Source organism: Dendrobium catenatum, unplaced genomic scaffold, assembly GCF_001605985.2.
Source record: "Dendrobium catenatum unplaced genomic scaffold, ASM160598v2 fragScaff_scaffold_1082, whole genome shotgun sequence".
Classification (NCBI taxonomy): domain Eukaryota; kingdom Viridiplantae; phylum Streptophyta; class Magnoliopsida; order Asparagales; family Orchidaceae; genus Dendrobium; species Dendrobium catenatum.
In genome coordinates, this window is record NW_021319544.1 from 284,488 (window position 1) to 308,853 (window position 24,366).

At 31.3% G+C, this 24,366-nt stretch overlaps 2 protein-coding genes across 2 annotated transcripts; one reads left to right on the forward strand and one right to left on the reverse strand.

Moving 5' to 3' along the window:
- Window positions 1–2,075: 2,075 nt before the first annotated feature.
- LOC114580536 lies at window positions 2,076–3,161 on the reverse strand. Its single transcript, XM_028698402.1, has one exon. It carries the CDS (start codon window positions 3,159–3,161, stop codon window positions 2,076–2,078), a length of 1,086 nt encoding a protein of 361 aa, XP_028554235.1.
- Window positions 3,162–12,615: 9,454 nt separating this feature from the next.
- Window positions 12,616–24,300, forward strand: LOC110100971. Its single transcript, XM_020828694.2, has 3 exons — window positions 12,616–12,859; window positions 12,965–15,502; window positions 23,900–24,300. Exons 1-3 carry the CDS (start codon window positions 12,616–12,618, stop codon window positions 24,298–24,300), a joined length of 3,183 nt encoding a protein of 1,060 aa, XP_020684353.2.
- The last annotated feature ends 66 nt before the right edge of the window (window positions 24,301–24,366 follow it).

The window sequence follows — 24,366 nt, forward strand, 5'->3', positions numbered from 1 at the left end:
CGGTGAATTTGTTGAAGTGAAGTTATTAGACCAAAAGTATAGCTAGCACCTTACTGTCTTTTGCTGTTCTTTTTGAGCTGAGGTGTGGAGCATTTGATTTCTTGAGGTACTTTTTTGGCCGGGAAAGAAAGGGTAGAAGGATGGGACCTATTATGAGACATACAATGCAATGCATTACAGACATATGATCATTACGCTGAAACCGGGATAGAGAAGGATTTGATAGCCTTACAAACAAGAGGACCTGTAATACTCCACGTTTTCTGATATAAATCAAAATTAAAACCATCAGGTCCAGGTGCCGATTTGGAGCAGCCAGATTTAATAGCCAGATATATTTCTTCATTGGTAACGAGTCTATCTAAAGTAGGAATGGCATTTTCAGGTACCATTTTCCCTTTAGGAATAAGCCTTGTATCATTTAATTCTGGAGGGGCAGAATTATACATATTTTGAAATGATGAATGATACTAAATTGATTGCCATTATCATTATCATCATGCTGATTCATAGCAGCATTTAGAGAGCTACCATTAAAAGCTTTCCTTTTCTTGATTTTGGAGTATAGAAACTTCAAATCTTCTTCTCCATGCTTTAACCATTTAATCTTAGATCTTTGAATGGTCCAGGAAGCATGCAATGAATTGTAGTAGTTAATATTAGCATTAATTCTTTTAAGATCACCACACAATTCCTTATTGAGAGGGTCATTATCAATCATTTTCTGACAAATGTCCTGAGTGACAGCTAAGGAAGCACATTTAATAGCAATGTGATTGGAAGAATTCCAGTTTCTAGTTTAATCTCCCTTTTAAGAAGTTTCAGCTTCTTATAAAGGCTTAAAATAGGATTCCCTTGCTCCGGATATTAAAAAATATTTAATAGAATGCTCCAAAATTCCGGAATATGGCTCCAATAGTTTTTATACATAAACCTCTTAGGGGTATTCTTAGTAGGGACATCTCTGAGAATGAGAGGAGTATGATCAGATACAAGGCTACTCAACACATTATAGTGAGAGTTAGGGAATTGATTGATCCATGTTTCATTCACTAAAACCCGGTCCAACTTAAGATGAATGGGATTATCTTGTCTTTGATTGAACCAGGTATAAAAGTTACCAGTGGAAGGAAGATCAATCAAATTATTATCAAATATAAAGGAATTAAATGGATAAAGCCTATCCATTGTGATAATATTCCCACCTTTTTTCTCTGATCGCATTCTGCAGGTATTGAAATCACCAATCACAGCCCAAGGCAAAGCACCTTGCGGATTGACTTCCCCCAATTCAACCCGAAGCTTATTTCTCTCTTCAAAAGAATTGGAAGCGTAAACAGCAGAAAGGAGCATGATAGTTTGAGACCCCACCATTAAATGACCCGAAATCATTTGAGGAGAAGAATAAATAGGATTAAAATAAAATTTTCCTGAATTCTATTTTATCAAAATGCGTCTAGGAGTAGCAAGATCAAAGTTATTGAAGCTGAGTTCATTATCAAAAATCTTGTGAGTAGAGAAGAACCAAGGGTCCAGAAGATTAGAAGAGAGGATACGATTTTCCAGAATACAAATTAAGTCTAGCTTATGCTCATTGACCAAATTCCTGCAACAGAAATCATTGTCCGGGTTATTGAAACCCCTAATATTCCAGGCAGCCAATGAGGGACAATTCATGAGATACTAGGATTTTTGGTTAGGGCCTTTACGGTTTCCCTTTCCCCTAGTATTTCTATACGAATAAGGTTCAGAAGAGTTCATCATTTTGGTATTAGAATTACCAATAATTTCTTTCTTGCTCTTAGCAGAGTACCCTTTGGAATCTTCCATTCCCTCATTATGCAATGATGAAGAGGAATCATCTTCATTATCATCTTGAAGCACACTAAACTTGTTAGCAGAAGTTACTCTATACTCCTTCTGACCATCCAATTGAAACATGGGAATAGAGGTAGAGGAAGTCAAAGAGGTAGGAGAATTGAGATTAGGGATGTTAGAGCTTGCCCCTGCTAAAATATTAGTAGGGACAGAATTTTCAGTCAGCGGACATTGCTCAACATTTTTGTTAATCTTATTTATCTCAGAGTTAAGAACAGCCTCCTCTTTTGTTGGAATATCCACCGCATTAGTTTGGATAGCTGGACTAATGGTAAAATGTTTTGATTAGTCGCCTCAGTAAGAGCATTAGCCGAAGAAGGAATCAAATCATGAACTTTATTCACTGGAATATCTTCAAGATTTTTATCAGATTCACCAGCAATAACAGAATTCTTGTTAGAGGGATTAGGAGTAGGAAGAAGACCTTTCGAGTTTAAGGAGTGAGGTCTAGGTCTGCGGCTAGTGCTTCTCCCTCTAGGAGGGTTAGGAATGTGGTTAATTCCAGGGTTAGGATTAGCAGAACATTTAGAAGAAGAATGATTAAGTGAGCCGCAAAATTCGCATAAGGTAGGACGCCATTCATATTGATTTTTTAAGTTAAAAAGTTTGCCTTCAACACATATAGGTATAGTTTCAGGAAAATTCGCTTTGTCATCAACTTGAACACAAACCCTAGCATAGGTAAGTCTGGACTTAGAAGCAGTAAGAGCGTCAACCGCAAGCGGATGACCTACTTTGGTGGCAATTTTTGATATTCCAATAGGAGTCCAACAACATAAAGGTAGATTATGGATCTTAAACCAGATCGGGACAGATGTAAGTTCTTCACGAGTTGAGGAAAAGTGAGAGTTCCTTTTTTGAAAAACAAAAGGTTTTCCAAAAATAAACCAAGCACCTCTACTCCAAACAAGTTCGTAGTCTTCCGCGTTAGAAAATTTGAACAGAAAAAACCCATCACTAAGAGAGATAAGTTTCAGACTACCTTTAAGATTCCATAGCTTTTTAACCGAGTTAAGAAGCGCCTCATAGTAAGGTCTCTTACCGAGAGAGTAGCCAACAAGCGCCAGATCCCATTCATTAACAGCTTCAGCAATGTCTTCAGTGGAAAAATTGATGATTTCTTCTTCAGTTGGCAAGGGGGATATAAGAAACTCACATGCATTAGAAGTTGGTCCAGAGAGGATGCGATCCCACGAGCGAGAAGACTTGTTTCCCGCAACAGTGGAAGGAAGGAGAGGGCGTGTTAGAGGAGGAAAAGCTTCGTCGAAGACGGAGGGATCCATCGGAACGGATCCCTCCGATCACAACGCCAAGGAAGCACCAAGCGAGTCGCCAAAAACCCTAACCCTAGCAGAGCTCTCGTGACGGCTATATTTTTGAATCAAGTGCTGATTTTGATTCGTTTTGGGTTCCAATCTGTTTTTGGAAACAAAACAAGTGCAGTTTTTTATTTGATTCGAGTTCTAAACTGTTTTTGAAAACAAAACAAGTGCAGTTTTTGATTTGATTTGTGTTCCAAACTGTTTTTGGAAATAAACAAGTGAAGATTTTGATTTGATTTAGGCTCCAAACTGATTTGGAGATGATTTCTTCTATTTGTTTCACTGCCCTATAGCCCCATCTTCTTCATCTTCTTTGTTTTAATCCGGATGGCTAGAGTTGATGAATGGCTCGAGGTTCTATGATTATCTAAAATCTTTCTTTTGGCTGGTTTCTCCCTGTCATTTTTGTTGATGGTGGGCAAGCGCTTGGTTGATCATGGTTCTTTTGCCAACAAATTTTCTTCGAAGTCTTTCTGTGATGCTTTATCTAATGCTTCTTCCCCCTCTCTTTTCCCGAATCTAAAAATAGCTTTCTTCCACTATTTGCTTTCGTTGTGGATTTAGGAACCTGAAATTTTAGCTTTAGTTACTCCTTTTAGTTGCTTTTGTAGGAAAATTCCCTACGCATAGACCGTCACTTGAGGATATTCAAAAAAAAAAAATTAACCTCAACCTCAATGGTTAGTTTTCTATTTTTATTCTTAATCACAGGCATGTGTTAATCAAACTTGTTAATAACCTAGACAACTGCCATGTGTTTGCTTAAAATTTTTACTTTGTATATAATTATTACATGAAGATTTTTAAGTGAACTCCAACCTTTGATGTGCAAATTGAATCACCCATTATTCCTATCTGGATTTCTTTACCTAACTTGTGACCCCATCTCCTCTCCCCACATATTTTGAATGGTTTAGGTTCTACGTTTGGTCAGCCTCTTAAGATTGATCATGATACGTCATCTGGCTGTAGGCCTTCAGTGGTTCGTGTACTGGTTGAGCTAGATGTTATGAAATCTTATCCTGTTAGGGTGATGGTTGGTCTGGAAACATTAGGGTATATACAATCAGTTGTGATAGAGGATTTCCCTATTATTGCTCACATTGCAAGTCTCTCGGGCACTCTAAATCTTAATGCAAAATCTTTCATCTCCATTTAGCTTTAGCTCATACTATTTTGATTGAGGCTGGTGAACCTATTTTAATTAATTTTAATCTTATGGATAACTATGTTGATGGAATTTAGCCTTTAGCTTGTGTGGTGGTGCCTGAACATATTTTGAATAATGTTGATATTTTTGATACCCCTGTTGTTGGCATTCAGCCTTTGGATCATATAGTGTTGCATGTGGATACGGCTGACACTCCAGCAGCTATAGATTCTATGGTTCCTCCTTTGGATGTCTCAGTGGAGGATCATATTCATGCAGTTTGCTCCCATATTTGTGCGAATGCTATTGTGTTGGAGGGAGCTTGTGCGCTTGCTGCTCCAATTATTGGTGAGGATTTCCCTAGTGACGGTAGTTCTGGTGAATTTTTGGTGGATAATAATGAGGGTTAATGTGGTGCTAATATGGTCATGGATGATAGATCCATTTATTTAAGTGGGTCTACTGATGCTTCTCCTGTAACTGTTTCAAGTACATCTATGGGGGTTTTTACGTCTGCTCAATTTGTTGATGTGCTGGTGGCACTAAATTTTGATGTTGCATTGCAAGCTCAATTAGGTAAGTTAAGAGATTGCTCTATAGACCATTCAGATTGCTTGGATGTTTCCCCGGTTAGCTTGGATGGGGATCGAGCTGTCTTTATTGATTCGTTTGAGGGTCTTCATGAAGCTTATAAGTTGCAAGTGGATCCTCTTATATGAAATGACTTTTCATTGATTGGGGGAAATCATCTTAGTCAGAAATTCAAATAAGTTTTTTGTATTTCCTTTTGTTTGGATGATGTGGTTGATTGGTTTCATAAAATAAATTATCTTATATATATATATATATATATATATATATATATATATATATAACAACCTCAACAATAGATTGAATAGAATAAGTTACTACAATGATTATAAGTTTCAATTGTAAGGAAATGATTATATGAGGTACCTTTACTCAAACAGCTACCATTATGATGTTCAAATAAATTTCCTAACATTATCTATGTCCTTAGCTAGTCCTAATATATATTTTTCATGTTTTATCTTGATTGACTTCATTAGACCTAAATAATAGAATGAGCTTTCAATTCCTCTCTCATTTGATTTATTTCTTTTATACACATTGTAAATGATTATGACAATTTTTTAAGTAGGTTTATGAGAACTAATTTGGCTCAGGATCAAAGCCAACATGAAACACCTAACATATCTTGGGATCCATATAAGCATTTTATAACTATCAACATAATGTTTTATTCATCAATCAATATTGCTTCTATAGAATTTAAATCACCGACCTATAAATGACTTGGTCATAATTGAACATTGAAAGAAGTTAGATCCTTCTAAAATACTAGCCTTAACAATTAGGACCATATTTGGTGAATACAAATCTAAACCATTAAATTGAAAGAGTTTCCCCTTGGAAATGAAATCATAGGTTAATAATAATATTAAAAAGATACATTAACCTTCTTTTGAACTTTGATTGGACCCTTTGGCACAATTGAACACAAGTTAACATACTTAACTATATAAGACAATCCTATTAAATTTAGTAAAATTTGTCAACTTATTTATTTTGAACTCCTTATAAGCTAGAGACAAATTTTATGACCATAGTTAACCCTTGAATTAGCCAATTACTTTGCCTAGCCATTTTAAATCTATGATGTTCTAAAGTCCAATTTAACCAATTTGACATGCATAAACAAATTGACTCAATTAAACTTTGAAAGCAAGTTAAATTAATTAATTATAAATTAACTGAGCTTAGTTAGCCCACAACCAAGCCCATTTGACTAATTAGCTCATTTTCCCTAATTAACCCAAAAAAGTTATAGGAACAAAATTAACAAAATTTCATCAACTTTGTTGGAATTAAAACTTCCAAATATTTTAAATATATGTAGATAGATAAACTAAACTTTGTTTCTCCTATGTTATGGTTAATTGAACATAATTGAGTAAACTTAGTCAAAGTGACTTCATGGGCATTGAACCATTTTGAGCAATGTAACCATAGTTGATCGAATTTCTTAGCCTAATCATCATTGAACCTTTAAATGAAATTAAATCATGAACAATTGTTTATTGGATGGTATGTTAAACTAAGTTGGAACATGCATTCCATAGCGATATACATCACATGAAAGAATTTCACCTATTTGAAGTTTGTTGGACCAATTAAAATAAATTGAAAATTTGATTCAAATTGAACCTTCCTTATAATTTTTAATTACTAATCCAAATAAAATGGATTCTTATAATCCATTGTCCTAATCATGGTCAACCATTTTGACCTTAAAAAAACACTAAACCCTTGTGACTAAACATCAACCCAGTTGGACTTGGACCTTTAAACACTCGAATCAATGGACCCTATATAAGCATCAAGTTGATGCTTGGTAGTAGGTGTCCTAAGGGCCCAATTTAGGACAATCTCATTTAATCACAAGTTTGATAATATTTTGTTAAATAAATTAAATTGACTCATAAAAATACACTTTCGAAAGTAAATTAGCTCAATCAAGCAAGCAAATTATATTGAATCGAAGGTCATGAATGTTGAATAGGATTTTTTAGAAAATAGCTCTAATTGTTTTAACTTAATTAACTTTATGAAAGGGTGTCAATTTGACCAAATCGATTAACATGTCCTGTTTGAATTAATGAGAATTAAAATTGAGTTAACACCACTACAAGACCAAATTAATTATTCAAATAGTTCTATTTTATTCCTAATACACTAATTAAAATCTTTTAGCAACCCTAACCTTGGTTAAGGACATTTAGCCATTGATAATGACAACCAAACTAAGCTTGGAAGTGGATTTGAAATAATACACAAATCCAATAAAATTCTCCACAACTTCCTTCAAGTATAATACCAAACTCGTCGTCTAAATATTCTTATCACATTCTTAACCATTGATTAAGACATATGAAGATTAATCCAAGGGGTTTAACTATGGGTCAGTCATAACAAGGTATAAATAGGACCAATATGGGGCAAGTTTGTGGATAAATTCTTTCTTATTCCCAAAACCTTATGAAGCTCATAAGAGCCCCTAGCTATCCTATACTTTCCAATAATCCCATTATCACCAAGAAAATCCTCAACAATGTTAGGTCTTACTTCACTAATTATGAGGAATTTATCCTGAAAAGCCCAATGCTTAAGTATGTAGAATTTTCTTACCCTAGCTAGAGCTTCATGGTGCTGGACTATGGGGAAATCTAGGTCAAAATTAGTTGAGCATAAACCCTAGAATTGTAGCTATTAATTCCCTCTAGAGTCCAACATTGATAAATATTCATGTAGTAATCCTTACAGAGAGAAATCTATCCAAAATTCTTCTTATCAATTAACCTTAACCTTGCCTAAATCCCTAGTCATCCCCTAATGAAAAGAATCAAAAATTAGACCTATTTAAAATACATCCATTCACACATTTATTAATATGGAGTTTTTCTTAAGAATTTTTTCTTCATGATCATACTAGTGGACTAAATCACATTTAATTTTATCCTTGGACACATTAAACCTAGTAAAATTTAGGAAAAATACTTTCACATCAATGTTTTAATATTTTTTTCTTAAATCATTATATTTTATTTATTTCAAACATCAATGGATTGAGAAAGTTCACAATTTCATTTGAGACATTAATGAGACCATTTTAAATCGCTAAAGACTATGCATAGCTTGTGGAATCATGAATTATATTTAATAATTTTTCAAAGGCATATAATCACTATTCCAAAATGCAAATATTTAGGATTTAGATTTAGAGATTCTACAAAATGTATGGATGATTATTAGTATGATTTTGAACATCCCTAAATTAATTAGAAAGTTTTAGTGTTCATTTTGAAAGTGTTATGGCATACCAAGTATTACGTGGAATCTAATAAAATAAAATATCGAAAGCACAAAATAAAAAGATAATTTTTTAAAAAACTTTAAATCTCTTTTTTTTTTTCAAACTTTATATAAGAACTTTAACTAAGAATTTAATAACCACAAATAACATTGATATAAGCAATGCAAACAAAAATGAAGGAAAGTAAATGTAATAAAGTAAACTAAATAAAAATCAAATTTTTATAGTGGTATGGTATAAATTGAGAATGTTTTGAATTTCTGGAATGAATCACTCTAATTTACAAAGAACTTAACTCAAGTGAACCAAGAATAATAATCAACAATTACATATCCAATTTTTTTCTTCCAGACTCTTGCTCTAATAGGTCAAAACAAATCCATGTGAAGTACTTCTAATAGCTTAATGGTGACTACATCTTTACACCATAGTAAAAATGTTTTTATTAATGCCATTTATGCCAAAAAATGGCCAAAATTCACAAGGAATTAGTATTTCTGATGAATATCATATGAATGTTTTTCCTCTAGTAAAACACGTGTCAAAAAAGTGCTACCTCTGCTAAAAATATTTCTGATGGATTTCTAGCAAAAATAATCCTTTGGTAATATTTACAGTAGCATTTTTCATAAAAAAAAAAATTAAAAAAAAAAAAGAATTATGTCATGAGCAAGTAAGACTACCTGCTAAATTTAGGTAAGCTGGACAACCTAACCTCCCCACTTCAGGGTACCCCCTCAAACCCGCTCCACCCCAGTCCGCCATAGCATACCAACCCTCCTGCCTACGGGCTCAGTGCCTATAGCTGGGCTTAAACCCCTCCCTTTGACATTTTCAATGCATAACCATTAGGCCACTTAGGCAAAGCTACTTAAAGGGCTACATTTTTTATTTAAAATATAACTTGTATAATATTAAAAGTACTTATTATTTTAAAAGTAAAACTAAATTTTTTGGAAGATCAAAATAATTAATTTATTAAATTTAATTTAATAATCAATTATTAAATTAGTTAATTTAATTTAAATATTTTAATTTGATAATAATTTATTAAATTATTTTGCTTAATTTAACTAAATAAATAATTTTAAAATTTTATTACTGTCATTTTTTAGAAAAAAATAATTTCCATCTGGAATCTACCAGAAATTCCATCATATATCTTCCAGAAATTCCATCAAAAACAAATCCATCAGAAAGATAATATAAAATCCACTGGAAATTCATTAGAAATTCGATGGAGTTTTTTTCTCTAGACTTTTACCATGATTTATCAACAGTGGACTTCAAATAACTAGTGTGATTATGGATGACTTCTCTAATGTGCTAGATTTTTTATGAGAGAAGTTAGTGAGAGAAGTTATGTGAGAGAAGCTCTGGTTTTTTTCGGGATAATTTGAAATTTTAAATTGCGGGATTCCTGGTTTCCCGATGGTGAGCAACGGTCGCCGGTCATCTTTAGCCGGCGTACCACCTGAAGATCATCGATCAACTGGACACTCGAATTCTGGCATTGTTCTTGGAGGATCGTCGTCTCCACCTACTTTTGGAGACGGTAGTATTTCATTTAACAGAATGAATATCAGATTGAACAAGCCTTTGATGATCAATGAGGGAGGTTTACTGCTGAAGAAGAAAGAGCCTGAAGTGATCGGAAAAGGTAAAGGTTTAATGCAAGAAGGCAAATTGGAAGCAATATGTTCCAAAAGGATGGAATTGTAAAGTTATGGAGAAGCTGTCAAAAATTCCGCTACTGTCTTAGAGAAAGAAGCAAAACAATCAATGATAATAGAGGATAGATCATCATTTTGTTATGAGAAGGAAGATAATCTGGTCAATTCGACAAAAAAGCCTGAGGAAGCTGTGAATAAGGAAGGAGATAAAGTTTCAACATCTGGAACATGTAAAAATTCTAAATTGAATGAAGTCCGAAAATGCAGCAATGGAGATTTAGCTGGATGCGCTATCATGAATGTGGAAATGCCTAAAAGACTTGTCACTGGAAACAACTTTAACGCCTGGGAGAAGAAACAAAATATCAGAGTTGATGAATTGGACTTCGGCAACTTCTTATCAGAAGATGGGAAAACGATTAAGCTCCATGAGCAAAAGATGGCTGAAAATTCAAATAAGCTTACAAACTCATTAGTTGTCAAAATCTTTGGTGATGACATTTCCTTTTCCTCAATCAGTTTTGAGCTGAGAAAGCAATGGTCTGTGTTTGGAAAATTTCATATTACAATACTAGGAAAAGGATGGATGCTTTGCTCGTTTTATGATCCTAGCCATGTGGAAGCAGTATTAACCAATGGGCCTTGGTTTGTAAATGGCAACATTGTTGGAATTGATAGGTGGACTCAAAGCTTCAATCCAAATTCTCTTAAAGGACTCACATCTCCTATTTGGATATGACTTCCAAATCTACCATTACATTGTTGGGATGAAATCAACATTTGCCGTATAGCATCTATGGTAGGCAAGCCTTACTTGATCGATGGAAACATGTTTCAATGGTCAAGAAGAGAATTTGGAAGAATATGTGTTCGAATTGAACTAGATGCTAAACTTCCTACTGGTGTACGGGTAGAAGGAGCTAATGACAAATTCTATCAAAAGATTGAATATGAAAAGATCTCAAGCTTATGCTATGGATGCGGAAAGATCGGTCATAGCAAGGAGAATTGTACCAATTATAACAAAGAGAACAAAATAAAGAATGATCAGCCAGATAAGGCGAATCAGGTAATATCATCTGAATTGGTTGGTATCAATCAACCTTGTGATACGGTGGAAGGGGAAGACAAGGAAGATTATGGTCCGTGGATGATAGTGGATTATAGCAAGAAAAAACCATTTCGCATCTATCCTAGGAAGCAACCTCAAAGGCAAGAGCAAAGCAAAACGTATGCTCCAGTGAAGAAGACCAATTTGAAAGGAGATAAATTGGTGAAAGTTAATGTTGCAAATCTGGAAACAGAGAAGCTACAATCTTTCATCAGAGAGGAGGATATAAATGTTCAAGCTACTTCAGAAGTTCATTTTACCAGGAATTCTAACGGGATCACTGATGATAACAGCTTTAATGTTCTAAATGATCTTATAGAAGAAGGAGAGGTTGCTCCTGATAAAGAAAAAGAAGGAAAAACTATCAATACTGGTAACAATGAAGATGCTGCAACAGAGGAAGGTATTCAGAGCTGTACAGAATTGGCTGTCTTGGAGAATGAAAAGTCTTTGAAGATTGAAAGTATAGGAAAGGAAGAACAATCCCTCTCAACAAAGAAGAAAATTTCAAAGCAACTGAAGAACTTGGGACCCATAAACTCATCTACCAGATCTAGAAGATTGGAGCTTGAAGGAAAAGGTAGCTTGGGGAGGAATCCCCCTAATCCCTTTTAATGTATTCCATTGCTTTTTGGAATTATAGAGGAGCAAGGAAGAAGAATTCTTCTCTATATATCAAGGAATTTATCAAAATTCATGATGTTTACTTCTTGGGTTTGTTTGAAACCAAAATAAATTCTATTAATAGAATGGATGTTAATCTTTTGATTGGTGATGAATGGGATTTTATTTTCATTCCATCTTCGGGTTTGTCTGGTGGAATTATAATTCTTTGGAAGAGCAAAGTTGCTGAATTTTCAGTCATTGATCACTCTTCTCAAGTGATCATTGGAGATTTGAAGGTCCAAAATAAATGTATATGGAGAATCGCATCAGTATATGGCAGCATAGATGTACATAAAAGAAAGGAATTATGGGGAATGTTGAGTAAAAATTCTGATAAATATATACCTATGGCAATAGGTGGAGACTTCAATTGTATCTTAGCTAAAGAGGATAAAATTGGTGGCAGGAGATTTCTTTTCTCCCAAGGACCAAGAGACATGAAGAATTGCTTAATAGAAAATGATCTTCATGAGGTGGGTTTTATAGGACCCAAATACACTTGGTGCAATAACAAAAGTGATGGAGCTAGAATTCTTGAAAGACTTGATAGATGCTTTGTCAACTCCAAAGCTTTAAGTTCCTCTCATAGATTGGTTACTAGGCATTTGGCTAGAATTGCCTCGGACCATTGTCCAATTATTTTAAATATTCTTGATTTGTTTCCTAGAATCAAAAGAAATATCAAATTTGAAGATTGTTGGGTGTCCTACAAAGCATCTTTTACAGTGGTGAAAAAGGAATGGAATAAAAACTATGGTGATAGTTCTCAAGTGCTTAACAAGAAATTTCAAAGATCTTTGAAATCTCTATTCTATTGGAGCAAGGCTAAACATAAAGATCTTAACAAGCATAAAGAGGAACTAATGGTGGAAATCTTGGAACTCTAGAACAAAGAAGCCACGGAAAGTACTCTTTCGGAAATGGAGCATTGCAATCTCAAAAACAAGGTTTATGAGGTGAATTCCACTTTGGCTAGATTAAATGATTGGTGGAAGCAAAGATCCAACGTGAAGTGGCTTGTGGATGGTGATAGTAATTCAAAGTTTTTTCATGCTTATGCTAGTGCAAGAAGGAATTCTAACAGAATTATCAAAATTAAAAATGAATATGGTGAAGTAGTGGAAGAACAAGAACAGATTGAAGACTCCTTTCTCAAATACTTTGGTAAAAAATGGGAAGATTAAAACTACAACTTCCACGGATGGCCTGAGGTTAATGCTCAATTGAATGAAGAGGAAAGAAGATAGCTAGAAGCAGATTTTTGTGTAGAAGAAGTGGAAAGAGTGCTGAAACAAGTTGGAGGCAACATCTCACCGGGCAAGGATGGAATCACTTACTCCTTCATGAAAGCTTATTGGAATATAATAAAAGAGGATTTTTGGAATGCTCTTAAACATTTTCTTAGCAATGGGATATTAAATGAAGATTGGAAGAAGACTCTCATTGTTCACATTCCAAAGGTATCAAATCCTATTCTACCTTCTAACTATAGACCCATTAGCCTTTGTAACTCGGTTTACAAAGTGGCAGCAAGGGTCCTCTTAAATAGGCTTAGTGAGGTTATTCCTAAGCTAATTACAAGAGAGCAAGCAGCTTTTATTCGTGGAAGATCTCTATCCGATCATGTGCTTATAGCTCAAGAAGTCTTCTACAAATTTAGAATCTCTAAAGCAAATAAAGGTATGGTCTCATTCAAAATAGACATGGAACAAGCATATGACTCAATATCTTGGGGAGCTCTTACAAAAGTATTGCTCTACTTTAATTTTCCTCCAAAATTTTCTAGTCTTCTCATGAGTTGTGTAAAAGATCCGAAATTTGCTTTGATTATCAATGGAAGATATTCTAATTGGATTAAAGCTAAGAGTGGTCTTAGACAAGGATGTCCTTTGTCTCCTACTCTTTTTATTCTTTGTGCTCAACTATTATCTAATGCTTTTGCTCAAAGCAATTGTGGTATTAAAATCAATACCAACGGTCCAAAAATATCTCTTTTATTATTTGCTGATGATGTGGTTATATTCTCTGAAGCCAGTAAAAATGCAATTAAGAAGGTGAAGAAGATTCTAGTCAATTTCTACAATTGGACAGGCCAACGGGTGAACAATAGCAAGTCTTCCATGTTGTTTGGAAAACATGTAGATAGAAGAAAGAAGAAAATCATTGCAAAAACTATGAACTTCAAAACTGTCAAAGAATTCAACTATTTGGGAATAAAAATGACATTAAGGAGACTTTCTTATGATGACTTCCAATTAATCATAGATAAAACCTTCAAGCTACTGAACATTTGGGGAAGCAAAATTCTTTCAGTTGCGGGTAAAATAACCCTTGTGAAAACCGTTCTACTGGCTTTACCAACTTACTATGGTACTCATTCATTGCTGCCGAAAAAAATTCTTGATGATCTAGAGAAAATATGCAGAGACTTTATATGGAGAAAAGCTAAAGGAAATTCGGGTATACACTATGTTAGTTGGGAAGAAATGTGTAAACCTGTTAATGAAGGAGGAAGAGGATTATTCTCATGCTCGGCAAAAAAGAAAGCATTAAGATCAATATTAGCTTGGAGGTATTTTAAAAACAAGGATTCTCTTTTACAAGAAGTTTTTGCTGCCAAATATGATGAAAAACTGAAAATGGGGAGTAATAGAATCAATTATTCACCTTCTTGGAAACTCTTGAATGAAGGTTATAATATGCTTAAACCAATTGTTAGATGGAGATTGGCTAATGGTGAAAAAGTGGAGGTGTTTAATGATACTTGGATCTTAGATAAAAGTATCAACCGTTGGCCTACATTTGTGGTACCTCATGAAGAAGAAGCTTTTTATGTCAAAGAATTAATCCACAACGGCTCCTGGAATGTACCAAAATTGGTTGATATGTTTGGAACAAAGTTGGTATCACTTATCCTTCAATTGAAGATAGATCAAGGTAGTGGAAAAGATGAAATGGAGCTTGTTCAGCACAATTCTGGTTTGACAGTGGCGGGAATGGCGTTCAAAGCTATAAACCATCATAACAGAGAACAGAACCACTGGAATTGGTTTAAAAATATCAAGTTGAATGCTCTGGTGGAATTATTTTGGTGGAAAATATTCAAAAATGCTATTCCTACTTTTAAATACTTACATCGGAGGAGACTAAGAGATAATGCAGAATGTCCAAGAGGATGCACAACTATTGAAGACCAAGAACATGTTTTATGTACATGTTTAAAGCTTAAAGAGGTAATTAATCTTCTTAATCTCTGGGGTTTTTGTATTCCAAAATTTCGGAATTATGAAGATTGCATTAAATGGCTAGAAATGGTAGCACGGAAGAGAGGATTGGTAGCTAGCTTATATTGCAATGCTGTTTTCTTATCTTGGAAATCTAGAAATAAGAAAATTCATGAAGGAATGGAGGAAAGCTCTACTTTTATTGCTTCCAATGCTATTTGCTACACATCTATTCTTAATAACTTTAATCACTTCTCAACGGGCAACTGGGATGTCAATCAATCGAAGAGATTGTCTAATTCTTGGCAACCCCCTCCACCCGAATGGCTAAAAGTTAATGTAGATGCTTCTCTCTTAACTTCTTATAAAGCTGGATTGGCGGGTGTATTCAGAGATTGTAAAGGAAGATTCTTATATGTGTTTGGAATCAAATGTATACATTGGGATATTGCAAAATTGGAGCTTCTTGCAATTTATTCTTTGAAGGAACAAATGAAGGATTGGATGTTCCAGTACAAAGGAATTATAATTGAAGGTGACAACTCCAACATCATCTCTTTCATTCAAAAGACTTGGGAAAAAGGTAACATTGTTAAGGATGACCTTGATTTCCTTAAAAATTTCAATTTTGTTATCTTTAATTGTATTATTAGAGATAACAATAAATTAGCTAATTATTGTGCCAACTTAGCTCTTTTTAGTAGCTTTTCTTGGGATGATATCTCTATCAATAAGGTTCCTCCTTTCTTGGACATTTTGAAGGAGGAATCCAACATCTAGTTGTATCTTGTTATCTTCTTTAATATAAGCTAGCGCCTCTAATTAAATTGAAATGGGTGATCTTCCTAAGAGTCTTTGTAATTATATGGCATAGTCTCCTACACCACAACCATGATTTATCAAAAGTAGACTTCAAATAACAACATCATTTGACTTATTAATGCAATTCAAGTCAATCATGTGGACATTATTAATCCTAAAATCTTTTAACATAATTTTACCATTCAGTATTATTAAGTATTTTGTAGAAAGAAATTTTATATCAAATCACTTATTGTAAAGTTGACTTATGCTTAAATGAGTATGCTTTAATTCTTCAACAAGAAAAAAATTTTAATTAAAAAGCCATTTATCCTACACTTCATTGAATTATCATTTTCTTTCCAATTAATCAATTATGTCTATTTATTTCATATTCATGGTCAATGGATATTATGAAATGATGATTTTTACAAAATATTTATGCATAGAAGTTGTAATTTTTTGCTTAAAAGATGCATTGATTTTAAAACGTTCAGATTCTTTGTGATTAAGGAATTCTAATCACATGTTTAAAAGAATTCTGTGCATAAATAAAATAAATTATTTTTTTAGAAAATTATAATTTATTATTCCTTCTAGACATTAGTACATATAATTAATTTTATGGTATGATATCATGTTTAATGAGATTGTATATCTCATAAAAAGTAAAAAAAAAGAAGTAAAGTTTAATTATTGTGTTGATTTATTTAATTAATGTTTTATGAATATATAAGCTAGATGATGACTTATAGAAGGCTTAAATGTATGTAATTTTCTTAACAAATTGAAGATTAATTTAAATGTTGAGAAAATTAAATTAATAAATTCTTTTATATATTTTAGTCAATTGAAGTAATTATTATTGTTATTATTTAATTGATCTTTACATTAAGCATAAATCATTAATCACCAAAGTATTCGAATTAGAAAGTATTTGTGAATATCAAATTAAATTTATATAATTACTCAAGACTTTGTGTGCTAATGATGAATAACAATGAAATTTTTTGTAAATTCAATCATACTAATTAAAGTTCATTGGTTATAAATTACTTAAGGATTTCACAAAGGTTGATTAGTCAATTTTTAATCATGACCATAATTATAGTTAATTAATATATTTAATTAGATGTGTTTTATAAAATTGAAAATGCAAAAGAATTTATAAAATTTGTGAAAGAATTATCTCAATTTTAATATGATGATAAATTACGTGCTGGGACATTAATGAGTATGCTAACCACCATGAAGTTTGATGGTTCACATACTATGCATGAGCACATTATTAAAATGACAAATATTACAATAAGATTAAATTCCATGTGAATGAATGTGAGTGATAGTTTTCAAGTACAATTTATTGTAAACTCCTTGCCTCTTGAATATAGTTCAATCCAAATAAATTACAATACTATTAAATATAAATGGAATGTGGCAGAATTACAAAGTATGCTTATTCAAGATGAATTTAAGCTTAAGAAATAAGAAATTCACTCAATTAGTCTCATGGGTGGACTAGAAGTTAGAAAGAAACTAATAAAGAAGGATGCTAAGGGCTATAAAGAACTCTTGAAGGCTAATGTTTCATCTAGTAAAATTCAGAAGAAGGGACCAATAAATGATAAATGTCATTTCCTTCACAAGAATAGAGACTATTAGATAGATTGGCAAAAACATAAAACTTGGCTCAAAAATAAAGGTAAGCCTAGTGCTTTTGTATGTTTTGAATTAAATTAGGCAGAAATTCCTTATAATTTGGTGAATTAATTCTAGTTGTACCACACATGTTTCTAATATCATGCAGAGATTCCTTACCATCCCAAATGAAAAGTTTGTCTTCATGGATAATAGAGTCAAAGCTCCAATTAACACCATTGGAACATATTGCTTAATTTTAGATATTATACATCATTTAGATCATTTTCAAACTCTTTATGTTTTATCTATTACTAGAAATTTAGTTTTTTATCTAAACCTAATATAGTTGGATATTATTTTAAGTTTGGAAATGGATGTTTTAGTTTGTTTAAGCATAATTATTTTATTGGCTCTAGTGTTCTTTGTAATGGTTTATATAAATTTAAACTTAATAATTTATTTTCTAAAATATTATTGGCATTGCATCATTATATTTGTATAAACTGTTGTTTGGTTGATGAAAGATCTACATATTTATGGTACAAATGATTAAGTCCTATATTAAATAAAATAGTACAAAGATTAGTGAAAAATAATATTTTTCTTGATTTAGATTTCACTGATCTTAGTTTATGGGTGGATTGTATTAAAGAAAAATCTACATAATATATAATTAAAAAAACAGCCACAAGAAGCACATAAATATTAGCTATTATACACAATGATATATGTGGACCTTTTTATATTTTCTCTTTTAATGGAGAAAAATATTTCATTAACATTACTGACAATTTTTGACATTATGATTGTATCTATTTGTTACATAAAAAATCTTAGTGTCTAAATGCTCTAGAGGAATTTATTAATGTTGTAATGAGATAATTAGATAAAAAAAGTGAAAATTATTATATTTAAATTGAGTGATGAATATTATGAAAGATGTTATAAATATAGATAATGTCCTGATCCATTTGATAAATTCTTAGAAAGGTATGCCATATGTGTCAATACATAATGTAAGGTATATCATAATAAAATGGTAATGTATAAAGGTGAAATTGTACTTTAATTAATATAGTTATAAGTGTGATAATTATTCATCTTTACCCTTATCATAATGGATGTATGGATTAAAAACTATTATGATTTAAAAAATATTCTAAACTATGGACAAGACAAAAACTTAGCTTAAGGCACCAACATTTTAGGGGTGGCCAAAAAGAATTAAGAATTTATAATTTGCATGAGAAGAATTTGTATTTAAAAATAATTAGTGGATTTTTCCTTAGCTATTCTAAAAAAACTAAAAGGTATACTAATTATAGTACAAACATTATTGAAACTAAAAAGGTAAAATTTATTTAAAATAATGATATTAGTGGGAGTTCAGAATCACAAAATATATAAATTCAAGAAGTTAGGGTGAAAATTCCATTACCTAAAACTTCTTATAAACTTATTGTTCATATAATTATTGAATAATCTGATAACATGAAAGAATAATAAATGAATGAATTATTTTCTCATAAAAAAATTATCAATAAGGAACCTATAATTGATGAACCAAAAGAAATAGCATTAAAGCATTCTCAAAGAAAAAAAAAAACAAGTTATTTTTGAAGATTATGTGGTTTATTTATTAATATTATAAGCGCTTAATGTCCTCAAGTAGGTTTTGATATGTGTTTAAATTAAAAATTTGGAATGCTCTATAAGAATTAATATAAAAGATACCTTTCAATGAAAGAGTTTTTATTGGGGGAGATTTAAATAGATATGTTGATCAAGTCGTAGATGGTATTAAAAGCAGTCATGATGGCTATGGCTTTAAAGCAATTAATGAAAGAGGTAAGATCATATAAAATTTTTCTTCAGCTTATAATTTTATAATTGATAATATCTTACTTAAGAAAAGAGATAAACATCTCATCACTTATAAGAATGGATATAGTAAAACTCAAATTGTTTATTTTCTTAGAAGAAAAATAGATTGTTTTGATTACAAAGATTTTAAAGTTATTATGAGTGAATGTTTATGTACCAAACGTCATTTATTTATTTTGGACTTTAAGATTATTAAGCAAAATATAAAAAAAAAATAAATCATTATTCTAGAACTAAATGTTGCATTTAAAGAATATTAAGTAAAATATTTTTTAAAGTAAGATTTTAGATCTTATGATTTTATATGTATGAGGAAGCTAATGTTATGCAAGAAAAAGTAGCAAGTGATATTAAGAATATTACAAAAGATGTGTTTTAGTATCAAAGGAAAAAAACTACTAATAGTAAAAATAGTTAGTGGTGAAATTAAAATGTGTAAAAAAGATTAAAAAAATAAGAATATTCGTTATAAAAATTGGTTTAGCTATAAAAACTATAATAGTTGGAAAAAATATAAAGAAGCCCATAAGGAGTCTAAGAAAGCAATTTATAATGCAAAAATTTAGCTATTAATTAATTATATAATATTTTAGATACAAAGGAGTACAAAAGATATGTTTATATGTTAGCTAAATAAAGAGGTTGGAGTAGTAAGGATTTTTTCTAAGTGAAGTGTATTAAGAATGAAGATCAAAAGGTTCTTTTATTAGAAGTGGATGTTCAATAAAGGTAATAGAGATATTTTACTAAACTTCTTAATGAAGATTATGAGAATGTGATTGAATTAAGTGATCTTAAAGCCCTAAATGAAAATAAAGGCATTTGTTTTTATTAGCATATTAGTAAAACCAAAGTAAAAGAGGCTTAAAAGATAATGAAGGGTAGAAAAGCTGTTAGGCATGATGATATTCTAATAAACCTGTGGAAATACTTAGGAGATGAAGGAATTTCTTAGCTTATTATACTATTTAGTATTATTTGTGGACTAAAAAGATGCTAGATGACTGGAAAACAAGTGTGTTGATTCCAATTTTTTTAGAATAAAGGTGATGAACAAGATTGTGCGAATTATAGATTCATGCCATGTAGGTCTACTATAGAAGCTATAAATTATTTAGAGCTGTAATGGAGAAATATATAGAGAAAAAGGAGGATCTATAAATGATTTTTATAGATTTAGAGAAAGCATAAGATAAAGTTTCAATAGAAGTGTTATGAAGAGTTATTTGTATAAAGGGGTTATTAATTCTTATATTCAACTCATTAAGTACATGCATGTAGGAGCTATTACTTCTGTTCAAACACAAGGTTGTTTGACGAAGTATTTTCTTTTCAATTGGATTATTTCAAGCATCATCCTTAAGCCCATATCTTTTTGATTTAGTCATGGATGGTCTCACAAGGCATTTGCAAGAGGTTGTACCTTTGTGTATACTTTATGCTTATTATATTCTTCTTATTGATAAGATTAGAGCGGGAGTACAAAACAAAATTGAATTATGGAGGTTAACCTTGGAGTCTAAAGGCTTTCCTTTTAGTAGATAAAAAAATTGATATTTGGAGTGTAATTTAGTAATAATAGATCTAGTAGGAAGATTGTGACTTTGGGTGATCAAGTTGTTAATAAGAGCACATGTTTTAGATATCTTTGATCTATTATTCAGAGTGATGGTGAAAAAAATAGGGATACTATTAATAGAATTCAAGTTGGATAAATGAAGTGGAGGAATGCATCGGGCTTTTTGTGTGATAGAAAGTCCCTTTCAAACTTAAGGGAAAATTCTATAAGATGGTAGTGAGACCTGTAATGCTTTATGGTACAGAATGTTGGACATTAAAAGAGAAGCGTAATATTAAGTTAAGTATTACATAGATGAGGATGCTCAGGTGGATGATTGCCTTTACTCTTAAATATAAAATATGAAATGAGCATATATGTAAAAAGGTTGGAGTAGCTTTATTAGAAGAAAAAATTAGTGAGAGTAGGCTTAGATGATTTGGTCATATAAAATGGCAGCCTAGTTAGAAAAGTAGATGTATTAGATATGCCTTATGTTAAGAAAGGTAGAGGTAGACCTAAAAAGTTTTGGTTCGAAAATATTAAAAATTACCTTTATTTATTATATTTCAAAGAAAATTTTGACTCTTAATAGGACACAATGGACAAATGGATTCATGTAGCCGACACCATATAGTGGGATAAAGGCTTGGAGTTGTTGTTGTTATTATATGTGTTGTATTTATAAGAGTGAGAATATGACTAAGAAATTTATGATGATATAGTTTCATTTTAATAAGCCATGGAACATATTAATTTTAGAAAATAGTTAGCTATCATGAAAGAAAATTTAAAATAAATGGATCATAATAAAGTCTAGGGTGCTAAATTGCTTGAAAGTTCAAAAAAAGTTGGATGTGAATGAGTTTTTAAGACCAAATGTGACTCTAATAGCGATATAAAATAATATAAAGTTGACTTATTGTTATAAGTTCTAGTCAAAAAGATGGTATTGACTATAAAGAGATATTTTCATTTTTTTTAAAAGAACTCATTAAGAATAATTATGATTTAGAATTATAACAAATATATGTGAAAACTGCCTTTTTAAATGGAGATTTAGATGAATATGTTTATATGGATCAACATGAAAGTTTTCTAACTAATGCAATGGAATACATGGTGTGTAAACTTAAGAAATTAATTTACAAACTTAAACAAGCCTCTCGATAATGGTAAGTTTAATGATACTATCACTATCTTTGGATTTAGAGAAAGTATTATTGATCAATGTAGATATCTAAAGATCAGTAAAGAAAGTTTATATTTTTAATTCAATATCTTGCTTATCGCTAATGATCTTGATTTATTGTACGAAACCAATAAATTTCTCTCTAATTATTTTGAGATAAAAAGATGAATGTGAGGCATCCTATGAGATAGTAATTGAATTATTCCATAGTATATCTCAAGGATTGCCAGGATTATCTCAGAAAATACATATAAATAAAATTTTAAAGAGATTTAATATGGAAGAGGGTTTTGTATGTGTAGTTCTAATTTAGAAAGGATATAAATTGAGTCTTATGCAATGCCCAAAGAATGAATTATAATAAAAATAAATGGAACAAATTTCCTATGCATTTATTATTTATAGCTTAATATATTCTCAGACCTGCACTAGACAAAATATCATTCTTACAATGAGAATGTTTGGTAAATATTAAAGTAAACTAGAAATTGATCATTTGAATGTTGTATTGCTATTTTTTTAAGGAACTAAAGAACATATGATTACATATAGAAATTTTAATCATCTTGAGGTGATTGGATATTGATATTTAGATTTTGTTGGATGCTTGGATACTACAAAAACCACACACACACACACACACACAGATATATATATATATATATATATATTCCATTAGTTAGAATTGTTATTTCAAGGAAAAAGTGGAAAATAATCCATTATTGTTGCATCCACTATGGAAGATAAATTTGTGTCATGTTTTGAAGCAACAATTCAAGGATAATGGCTCTGAATTTTATTTTAGGACTTGGGGTTATCAATAATATTACCAAGCTATTGAAAGTTTGTTGTGCTAATACTGCAATACTATTATTTTCTAAAAATGACAACTATTCAAAGGGCTAAATATATGGAATTGAAATACTTTACCATTAACAAAGAAGTTCAAAAATAAAGAGTGTCAATTGAGAATATTATCACCATTATTATTATTGTTGATCCATCAATTAAAGGGTTACCTTTTATGATATTTAATGAATATGTTGAGATGATGGGTGTTATTGGAAAGCTTTATTGATTTTGTATTATGTCTATGATCTTGTATATTTAACACTCTAAGCTATTTAATGTACTATTTATGATACAAAATCTATTCTGTTATTCTCATATGTATGTACATAAAAGATTATCTTAATATTTGTAATATTTGCTTTAATAATATATTAATGTTAGTCCACTATCGATTTCTCACATTATGGATCATTTTAAGTATAAAATTAATTTTGCGATACATGTAATGAAATGTGTTACATTAATAATGTATAACCATCATGATTCTTATACGTTTTTACTTATCAATGAATAATGATTTAACTTTTTAATTTATATAGTGAAATATTTTTTTATTTAATAATGAATAAAGGTAAAACAATTATGTTTAATTAAAGGAAGATGTCTTATTGTCCCAAAATGTTTTGTAATATAAAGATGTTAGATCAAATGGTGTTGAAGATGTTCCTTGTGTTTCCAGTTTAAGAAATTTTGCGAATAATGAATAAAGTCGCAATCCCGTCACTAAATCTATTACTACCAAACTTACACTCCATATATTAAGTTTTTAATCTTTATACACTAAGGTTTACATCCATAATTCAAGTTTACTTTCATTTCCCTCTCTAGCCTTATCAACAAGAAGAATATCTTTACTCAATTCTCTACAACTTCACTCAAGGGCCATTCTTCTCCAATTTGGATAAGAATTCCTAATCTTCCACTATTATGTTGGGATGAAATCAACATCGTAAGGATTGCATCGCGTATTGGCACGCCACTTATGTTCGATGGCAACATGTTTCAATGTGGAAGATGAAAATTTGCAAGGATATGTGTCCGTGTGGAATTAGATAAACAATTACCATTGGGAGTTTATGTGTATGGAAGAGAGGGAAGGTTCTTTCAAAAGGTGGAATATGAAAAGGTGTCATCCTTTTGTTATAGATGTGGAAAGGTCGGCCATTTAAGCTTTAATTATAAGATCAATAATGGAGAAGACAAGTCCAGTAATCAAAATGTGATAGCTGTAACAAATTCAGAAAGACAAAGACAGGAAGAAAAGAAAGGAGAAATTGGAAAACAAGACAACTATGGACCTTGGATCCATGTTAATCATAAGAGAAAGATGAAGACAAAGGAGGTTCATAAGAAGTTTGTGTATGTTCCTAAAACTAGAAAAGCTCATGGCAGAACATTTATACAAAATGAGGAAGAGTGTAAAAAAGATGTTGAGGAAGACATTGTTGCATAAGAAACAACTATTTCGAGAAGGCTGGACACCAAAAAAATGAAGGACTCAAGACGTTATATGACTGAT